Source organism: Lotus japonicus, chromosome 6, assembly GCF_012489685.1.
Source record: "Lotus japonicus ecotype B-129 chromosome 6, LjGifu_v1.2".
In the NCBI taxonomy this organism is placed as follows: Eukaryota; Viridiplantae; Streptophyta; class Magnoliopsida; order Fabales; family Fabaceae; genus Lotus; species Lotus japonicus.
The window spans coordinates 27,631,809-27,642,540 of NC_080046.1; the positions used below are offsets into that span (position 1 = coordinate 27,631,809).

At 41.2% G+C, this 10,732-nt stretch overlaps 1 protein-coding gene across 1 annotated transcript; it reads left to right on the forward strand.

Moving 5' to 3' along the window:
* Positions 1 to 7,993: 7,993 nt before the first annotated feature.
* On the forward strand, positions 7,994 to 10,449 carry LOC130725173 (uncharacterized). The gene is made up of 2 exons (XM_057576425.1): positions 7,994 to 8,444; positions 9,968 to 10,449. Exons 1-2 carry the CDS (start codon positions 7,994 to 7,996, stop codon positions 10,447 to 10,449), a joined length of 933 nt encoding a protein of 310 aa, XP_057432408.1.
* Positions 10,450 to 10,732: the final 283 nt, after the last annotated feature.

Below are 10,732 nucleotides of genomic sequence, written 5' to 3' on the forward strand. Positions count from 1 at the left end.
AAACTAAGCTATCGATACTTACTAAGGTTACTCGAAGTAATCTATACTCTAAGGTACGATAATCTAGCGCGAAAGACAAGTTTTCGGAAAAAGGAAATTTCTTCCTCCCCCTTAATAGGGCTCGGCCACTTTGGCTAATTATGGGGCTCGATTTTTCTTCGATCAAACTTGGTTCCTATGCTTTCATAAGCCGTAACTAAGGGTATTCTGAACTCGGAAAAATTATCGGATCGAAAACTGTCGCAGGGGTATTTTGGTCATGATTTTTAACTTAGGATTTTCAAAACTGAAATCCCAAAAATAAAATTTTGCAGGGACGTCACCAACGACGTTTATGACAACTAATCCTACTAGCACTAAGCTAAGGCGATAGTTTTCAGCCTAAAGGTTGAAGCTTTACTCCAAAAACTCCAAAATGGGTATTTTAGGCTAAAATCGATTCCGGCGGAATTCCGGCGGCATAACGGAAAATCTAATCCGGCAGAAGTGATCTTGGGCACATATAGAAGAGGTTTAGAATCAGAAATGAAAGATTCAGGATAGTTTTGCAAAAACCCATAAACTATCCACTCAGAAAACTCTACAGAAAAGCTATGGAAAAAGCGATCGGAGGTAAGGATTAGCGACTATACCTCGAAACCTTGAAGTAGCAACTAACGGATCAACGATCAAGCAAACGATAAAGAAAAACTCTTCTTCCTTCTTCCTTGTTCTTGGCCGCGGTTTAGAGGAGAGAAAATGGAGGAAAATTGTGTTTTTTCTTCCTTTATTTGCTATATATAGAAGGTGGAAATTCGCGGGAAAATGAAAGTTTCGCGAATCCGATTTTTCCGGCGTCATTCACCATGAATTCTAAGATAGGTTTTGGCAAAGGAATTCCCAAGCTAAGAAGATGTCTCCTTGTATTTTTGGCAACTAACGCAAAGTCGGTGCAAAGTCGGTGTAAAACTATTTTACCCGATAAGTTGCTTTTTGCATCGAATGTCGGAATGGAAAACTTCCTTCTGAAGAAAGATTGAAATCATCAAGAGAAATGGGTGTACGCGTGTAGAATATCCATTTGAAGCTCTGAATAGATAAAGTCTTCATTGTCGAGAAATTCTAGGGTTTTGAAATACCAGGGATTCGGTTTCGGCAAACTTCCGATGATTGGAATCGGACGTTCGTAGATCCTAGAGTTTCGCCTCGAAACGATTGTGATATATGGAAAAAGAGAAGTTCTAACATTTCTCTGAAGATTTTTGGAATTAACTTCCGTCGTGCCTAAAAGTGAAAATCAGCTATATACTAGGGTTTCTGACCTAGGTTTAAGCGTATAACGATCGTGCTATAACTTAAATCGACTTCGATACAATCCTTAGACTTTTCCTGAACTTTCTCCTTCATACATTTATTTCATTTACTAAACTCTTGTTCAGGTTTCCCTTCGCCATGCATCAAACCTACTGGTGAATAAGAATTTATTCACTTGGTATAAACTGAAAAACTTGGGCCTTACACGTAGGAAATGATATAAGATGAAGAGCTAGATAAGGGGAAAGATAAGATAAGATAAGATAGAATATACTCTTATCCTACCCTGTGTTTGAGGTTGACTTAATATTTATAGGAAATGATATAAAGAATAAGAAATTATTAAAATTTTCAATGGAATAAATTTAAAATTTATATTTCAAGAATACAGAGTGAGCTTATGAGGGTTATCCTTTTCCTCTTATAACAAAAAAAAGTTTATGAGGGTTATATTTATAATGGAAAGTTAAATTTTCATTTTTTTTCCTTTATGAGAGTTTTCATATATTTGATAGAGAACTGTAATCTTTTAGTAATCAATCAATCATTAAAATATATATATATATATATATATATATATATATATGTGTGTGTGTAAAGAAGACCTTAAATGTTGCATTAAATACATTAATTAATAAATAAATTAAATGATAAAATTAAAAACATAAAAAATATTACATCTACTTTATTAGTCATTACATTAATTACTATTTGTTAAATTTTTTAGTTTCTCATATTTAAAACTAAATATTAATATTACTTTAATTATTAATCACAACTTGAGAAGAATTCTTCAATAATAACAATAATTGAAATTGACTACCCTTACATTAGTAATAATATTAGATAGTTAATAATAGTTTTACTGAAAAAAGTGGAAATTTGAACGCTTTGCTGGGGTTTCGTTTTCTCTACCAAATTGGTCGTTTGCGTCGCTAGTTCAGCCGCTGGTACGGCTACCATATGGCTCCTTCTGGTCGTGATATGGCGGGGGGAGGCGAGGAGGACGCAACGTCTCTGGGTGACGACAAACTAGATCGCGGTGAGGAGTCGGATTCTAGTCGAGGAGTTACCCAGGTTGATGGGAGGTTCTCCTTGTTCATTGATGGCATCTCTGACGCAGTCTCCTTCTCTCGAATTCGCGACCTTTTCTCTCAATATGGGTGTATCAGAAAGATGTTTGTGCAGAGTCAGAGGAGGCCAAGGAGACGGTGCCGCTTTGGCTTCGTGCACATGTCTTCCTTCAGCAAAGCAGTTGTGGCCTGAGCCAGATTGGACGACGCTCGGATTGCGGTGGGTCTTCACGATTTCACGTCAGTTCAAGTTCTGGTCGCATGGATTCTTCTCTTAGGCCTTTCTTTGGAACCGATCCGCAGCGGCTTGCAATGTCCATTGTTTTTGTGGAAATTCATGGGTGTTTGCATCCTAGTGAAGTTCTGTTTCTATAGATTGTTGGCCAAGTACCCATAGTTCAAGGTGCGTTTTCTGGGTCTGCTATATCTGCTGGTTCTGGGCTTGCTATTTCTGGTGTTATTTCGCCTCTGGCTGTTGGTTTTAAGACCATTGAGGATTCTCTTCATGTTTATGACGGTCCTGACCTTACTATATCTACTTCTTTAATGTAATGCCCCGATTTCTCGAGTGTCGCACAGTAACCAAACGTCATAAATTTCATAAAGAATTTTCGTCGATTCAATTATTAATCTTTAATTAATCACAAACGTTCAACTTTACGAAAACTCTTGAAAATTAACCTTTACAAATCTCACGGAAGTAAACATCATCGCAAACTTTTGGATTAAATAAACCATCTGAAATAAGTGTGAGACTTACGTCTAAGCTAAAGAAAATTACATCAACTTTCGAATATTTCAAACTAAAGGAAATAAAATGTCCAAATACCCCAAACTAGAAAACTCTTAACCCAAACAGAAAATAGATATCCCTCACCCCAAAACCCTATTCTTCGTTCTCTTCCTCTTCTTCTTCTTCGTCCTCTTCCTCAGAAGTAAAGTCATCATCCGGTATCGGCTCATCCGTGAACTTCTCTAGCATGTGGTTTCTCAACCCTTGGTAGATCCCACCCGCTTTCGCGCGATACGGAAGACTTGCTTCAATGGCAAAGGTTATGGCTCTCCGCTCGCCATCGGATGGATACTCCCAGTTCCAAGGCTCTCCCTGCACAGGTGGAAGGTCTTCTCTTTCTGGCACAGTCTCCGACATCTTTTTCGGCTCCTCTGAAAAAGATTGAGGAAGAAAGATGAATGGTTGAAAAAGATGATCAACTCTCCTCCCTTGCCTTGCTTCTTACGAATCTTCTTCTTCTCCCTTGCTTCCCTCTCTCTCGCGCACGTCCCTCTCTTTCTCTACCTTTCTTTCTCACAAAACCCTCTCTTTTCCTTGCTGAGTGTTTTTACGTGAAATAGTAGTATGGTCTTTGCCTTTCTAATTCAGTTATAGTGATATTGAAAAGAATAGGAAAAACCCCCCCGTTTCCCTTGTATGGCCGGCGGCTCCAACACACTAGGATTAGGGTTTTCAATTTTTTTTTTACCAACGCCCACTTAATCCTAATAATATCTCCTAATTTTGAAAATAAAATAAAACCCTCATCCTTTAAAATAAAAACTGAATAAAGATTTAAATATACAAAATATCTACATGAACCAAAAATTCTCTCTCCCTAAATTTTATCTCTTAATTTGAATAAATTTAAGTGTAAAAATGGCTAGAGAGAAGGGCTCTAACTTCTCTCTAGAAAGGGAGTTTTCAAAAGGGAGAGGCCCTTACAGAGTCCATCGGAGTTCTGATAGAAGGGGAGTACGGAGCTCCGGATGGCAGGCTACTACAACGATAAACAAAACTCCCAAGGTAATTGCCAAGAGTGGCCAAGGAGCAAGGGAGAGCTTTGCACTGTTCATGGATGGATTGTCAGACCATACATACTACAACCATATTAGAGACATTTTCCACAACTACAACACAGTGGTGAGCATCTTTGTACAGAAAAGGAAGAAGCGATTCCGGGCCACAAAGTTCGGTTTCGTTCGATTCAGGTCAAAAACAGAGGCCTAGAGAGCTAAAAGAAGGCTGAACGGTCAGGCCTTCAACGACTGGACCATGAGTGTCGAGTGGTCACGATATCCTAGCTCACATGGACACAAACGAGAAGCAACGACGTTCTGTGTTGAAGGAGAAGGAAACACCCAAGATGGCAAAGAAGCCTCCGAACACGAAAAGGTTTGGCGGAGAAATGACAAAAACACCACGGTAGATCAATCTGAATTTACCTTTCTACCAAGAAAGGAGGATTCTGAGCGTGTGCAACGTACAGTTATCGCCACCCTGAGAAAATTTCAAAGAACATAGGACGTTCGACATTTTCTGGATTCAAAAGGTTACAGCGATATCCAAGTAAAGTAGTTTTTGGCTTTGGAGGTGGCTTTAGAATTCTCAGACCGGGAGAGAATGTTAAACTTCCTGGCAAACTGTGGTAATCGAGTGCACCACAAATTTGCATCCCTATCCTCTCCACTAAATCATTCGACCCCTACAGGCACATGGTGTGGGTGCTAATGAGGAATATTCCCCTGGTAGCTTGGAATGAGGCGTTCTTTGCTAACATCGTGGGTTCTTTCGGCGAACTGGTGTGTCTGGACGAAATGACGAGCAGTGGCCAAAGGTTTGACGTGGCGAGGGTCCTTGTTTCTTCGTCATTACCCTGGATTCCTTCAAGACTTGTCACTATAACTATGGGTGATGAGAAAATAATAGTATCGGTGGAGTCGGAGAAATAGATAGCGTCCTTCGACCCAATCCATTCGTGCCTTGAGGTCTCTGGTTTACCTCATCAGATGAGGATTATTCACAATCACAGGGGTCTGACGTGGGGTCATTTGTGGCCCCCTCGCCGGAGATGTCGTCGGAGATGGAGGTGATCGTTGATGACGATGGTGGAGGCCGCTGGTGACGTAGTGGAGACAACAGAGGTGGACAATGGAGCAATACCAAAGGAGGCTGATGACAGGGTTGACTCTGAATTGGTAGAAATTGAGGGTCCTTTTATGAGAAACATCCTCAAAATTCCATCTACAAGTGGAGCCCTCACAATTAGGGATTTTTCAATTTACTTGAGATCCTATGGTCAAGAAAATGCCACCAGAATGGTATTCTTTGATATTCCACCGCTACCTACCAGATTGCTTCAGTTTTGGTGGAACCAGTGGTGGCCAGTCATCCCTCGTTTTCAGGAGTGGAGCCTTGGTATTTTTAAATGTTGTGGGTGTGTTTGTCAATAAGGACAAATGGCCTTTTGATTTGGGCCAACCTATTGAGTCCAGGACCACCCCCTCTCCTGGAGCTTACGGGTGACCCAGCCCATTCCCTCGTCTCAACCCCAAACTTACTTCCAAAAAGGGGTCGGAGTAGACCAAAAAAGAGCGGGTCAAATTCTGGTGCGGGCCATACTATTACCCGACCTCCCAGAACCCGGGCACAAACTCAAAGGGTTGGGATTCATTTTTTTCCCCAACTTCAACGACCCTCGATCCCCTTCCCACGCATAGCGGCGCCGATCTTGAAGGTGGAAGTCCTCCCCTATCCACTGTTGCCACTCCTGCTTCTCGAAAGGGTAGACCAATGAAGAAACAACCCGTCTCTGAAACTCCAGTTGAATCCAATCAAGGAGAAGTGGATAATGCTGAACTGATGGTGCTACCTACAGAAGATCAAGAACCGCGTGGTGTGTCTACGAGAGGTAGTAGCGCCTGGAGGATGGGGGTTTACTTAGGCATGGTATATGATTGTTCTGACGAAACTGCAATTCAAGGGTTGATTGACCAGGTTGGTGCTAGGAGGCGTCAGTGAGCTTGTATGTGCATCCTCCTCCGTCAGGTACGATTCTAGTTCCTAGTGCTCAATGGAAAAAAATTGGGTCTGCTAGAATTTTAGAGGTCTGGGTAAAGCTTCCATGCAACAAAGATGACATTGAGTAAACTGAAACCTGCTCTAATTCTGCTGCAAGAGTCTAAGATCAATGAGAACAATGTGGCGATTTTGGAGGGTTGGGCAAGGGGTATGGACTATGAAATTGAAACCGTGCCAGCTCAGGGCTCAGTTGGGGGCTTGATCTCCTTGTGGAAAAAGGGATATTTGATTGTCATAAGCATATCAAAGAACCAAACGTTCGTAATTATGATTGTGAAATTTCCATGCCATAATGAAAATTGTTTGCTGATCAATGTATATAGTCCGAATTCTGAAAATGAGAGGGGAGTTTTTTTTGCTGATCTTGGCCTTCACCTAAACAACCACCAAGGTCCGATCGCGATTGGTGGTGATTTCCCCTACACTTGGAAGAGAGAAAAGGGTCGGGAAACAACAGTGATGGCGATCAATTCTTTAAACTCTTCACTGAGAAATATATGCTTATCGACTTACTAATTAGAAATGGGGGGTTCACTTGGTCTAGCACGAGGAATAATGGGCTATGGAGCAAGCTTGATCGCTGGTTGGTCAATGATGAACTAGTGCTATGTTTGAATGGTGTTTCACAAGCTGCCGAAGAATGGAGTATCTCCGATCATAGAGCTGTTTCCCTCACTGTTGGATCCACAGATTTTGGTCCAAAAACGTTCTGTTTCTTTAACCACTGGCTTCTTGAGCAAGGGTTCAAGTAAGTGGTGGAGGATTGGTGGAACTCAGCTATTGTGGAGGGTGGTCTAGCTATGTTTTGAGGAAGAAGCTTAAGGGTCTCCGTGCTAAGATACGGGATTGGAGGAACAACAAGGGTACTTGGGGGGTAGAAAATATAAAAATCCTAGAAGAGGAACTTCAATGTATCATGAGCCGAATGGAAAATGAGGGGGCCAATGAGCAACTGAGGAAAAATAGGCTTGAAGTTTTAAATAAACTGTGGAGATTATACAAAATCGAGGAAAGCAAATGGATTCAAAAGTCAAGAAACCGTTGGCTTAAAGAAGGGGATTAGAACTCGAAATTCTTCCATAGAGTGTGCAAGATCCGGGAGGCGAAAAAAGAGATGAATCAGATCCAGGTTGACAGCGTGATTGTCCAAGACCCGAGGGAGATCAAACTTGTTGTGTTTAACCACTTCAATAGCTTTTTCAAAAAAGGACAGCAGGTGAATGCGGCCTTTAAGTGCCAGAACTTGGCCAAGTTAGGGGCAGAAAATAGAGCCATGTTTGAGAAAAAGTTCTCGGAGGAGGAGATTTGGGAAGCCATTAAATCCTGTGATGGAAACAAAGCACCCGGTCCCGACGATTTTAATCTCAACTTCTTCAAGGAATTTTGGAGCAAAATCAAAGGTGACATAGTAAAGGTCTTTGATGATTTCTTCGAACATGGAAAGTTGGTGCGGGGACTCTATGCGGCTTTCATCACCCTAATCCCAAAGAGCTCTAACCCGACTTCTTTTTCAGATTATAGACCCATTAGCCTCATAGGCGGGGTCTATAAATTGATAGCAAAGGTCCTTGCCAATGACTTCAACTCATTATACATGCCCTAATTACCCCAAATCAGTTTGCTTTCACAAGTGGAAGGCAAATTTCTGATTGTATTCTTATCGGGAACGAGGTGGTGGATTCAATGGCGAAGTCAAGTGAAGGAGGCCTTGTCCTAAAACTTTATTTTGCCAAGGCGCGCTTACGATAATGTTGATTGGAACTTCCTTCTCAACATGATGAAGGAGATGGGGTTCGGTGACAAATGGAGAACTTGGATTGAAGGATGCATATCCTCTGCAACTCTAGCTGTATTGGTAAACGGTTCTCCAACGGATTTCTTCCACATAGAGAAGGGGCTAAGGCAAGGTGATCCCCTCTCACCCTTGCTTTTTAATATTGTGGGTAGTGCACTTTCTTGTATGCTGAATATTCTGGCGTTTGAGCAAGTTCCGTGCGGGTTTAATTTGGGAAATGGGCTTGTGATAAACCACATCCAGTTCACAGATGATACACTTATATTTTGTGAGAATGATGTGGCTCAACTAGATAGGATCTATGAGGTCGTGGAAGCTTTCCTTTGGGCCTCCGGCTTGAAAGTAAATTTTGACAAGTCACAATTATTCGGGTGCAACATTCCCTCTGAGAGATTGGTTGAGAAAGCCAACAGCCTTGAGGTGTGCAATGGTTGTTTACCGATCCAGTATTTTGGGGCTCCTCTGGGGGGCAATCCTAGAAGAAGGCACTTCTGGGATCCTATCTTAGAAAAGATGAGAAAGAAATTAGCCTCTTGGACTCTTCTTTCTTATCGATGAGTGGAAGATTGTTCCTTTTAAAGGCTGTGATTTCCTCCATTCCAGTATATTATATGTCGGTGTTTAAGGCACTGATAGGTGTGGTTGGTGACTTTGAGAGAATCATGAGATCCTTCTAACGAACGCACTGTCGCGGGTGCGTGCCAAAGTATTCTGCTTTGAATGCAGTACAAGGTGTTGAACACCAGGATCGATCTCACAAGGACACGGTGAAGTATTAATTGATAATAGAGTAAAACAAAGCAATTAAAAAGGGGGTTTGATTGATTTGATTGTAAAGTAACAAACAAAACTTAAAAGAGATTTAATCAGATAAAAGAAAGTGTTAGTCCTCGAATCATAACATTCAAGTGCAACAAACCTTCATTGGTTACAAAAGATTAATTCTTCCTTATTGTTTCTCTAATTCGTGAGAGTTGATTAACTAAGCGAAAATCAATTCACAGTTTCCTAAACAAAGCGATTAAGAAATAGTTACGAACTAACATGAACTAAGCGAACATGCATCAACTCTTATTTCTAAAACTACGGAATTAAGCAAACCCTAGATCAGAAATAGAGATGAAGAGAATTAATAAAGAAGAAATTTGCATTAAGAACAGAACCTCAAGTTTGCAAACACAAGAATATTAAAAATCCTAAGACTAACTATGGAGTTTAGCAACTCATACTAGAAAAGATGGAGAGAGATATTAGGAGAAGGTGGAGGAGGTGATGGTGAGATGTGGTGAGGTGGTGAGGTGGTGAGGTCTAACAAAAGCCTAAACTCACTTATTTATACAAATAAATAAACTTGTTCATCAAGTAACAATGTTTGTTATCTAAATCTTTTCTAAATCTTCACAAAATCGGGCCCACATAAAGGAGTAAGCTGCTGAACAATCAGGCATTCGCGGGTCCCACAAGAAGTCTGAATCTTCAATTGAGGTAAACATGAGAGTTGTAGCTCTTTAAGTCAGCTTCGCGGGCCTTCAATCGGATCCTAATTCGGAGTTCTGTAGCCCAAGATATGATCATTTTAGTGCAGACTGTTCCAGACTCGCAGGATTAGCGACAACAACTTTGCAAGGACATTCTGACCAAGTTAGAGGCTGATTCTAGAATTGTGCTGAACATGAAAGTTGTAGGGCTTCGAGTTATCTTTCCAATTAAATATTATTCGCCCTATTTAGATATTTCTAGCTCCATATTCAATCTGTTCTAGCAAAACAGTCATAGAAACTAAAAGTGTAGAATTAAGCTCTTTTCCATGAATAATCCAAATAAACACTAATGGTCAAAACATGGCTAAGTCATAACAATTAAGCACAAAAATGTATATAATGAAGCTTAGAAAGACACACGTAAAGTGCATCAATTATGCGCTTATCAACTTCTTATGGGGATGCTCTCAAGGTCGAAAGCGAATCTCTTGGGTGGCTTGGGAACAAGTCTGCAAAAGTCAGCAGCTGGGAGGCTTATGCCTCGGGTTCCTGGGTTGGAAAAACCGTTCTTTACTTCTCAAGTGGGCCTGGAGATATGGGAAGGAGAAGGATGCACTGTGGAGGAAAATCGTCTGCTCCAAATACAAGTTGGATGAGAGGTTCCTGATAATGCATTTGGTGGTTGATGGCTTCTCAGGGTGCTCAGTCATAATGCAGGATATTCTGAAAAATCTGTTGGAGGATGCAACAATGGCTAAATCCTTCAGAGATGCTCTATTCTGTAGATTAGGCTCAGGTAGTGTAATTCCTTTCTGGCTGGATCCATGGGTTGAGGCGATTCCCCTCAGTCAAATGTTCCCACGCCTCTTTGCTCTAGCTCGTGAGAAAAATGCCCTGGTCCATGAGCTCGGGGCTTTCATTGGAAGCAAATGGTGTTGGTCTGTGGAGTTTTGATGTCAATGCTTTGGTTGGGAATTAGAGGAGAAGGTTAAGCTCTTCCAATTTATTAATACGGTGTTACCAAGTCAGGGAGCGGATGGGATTCTGTGGTTAGGAGACCAAATGGGTATTTTCTCTGTGAAGGCTATCTATAATCTTGTGGAGATCAAGGTTCTTGGTGCTGATCCGTTCATCATCTCAAAGAAAATTAGAAAAATCACTCCGCCAAAAGTGGTGATCTTCTTGTGGCAAGCGGCACTCAATAAGATCGCTGTCAAAGAGAACCTACTAAAGAGAG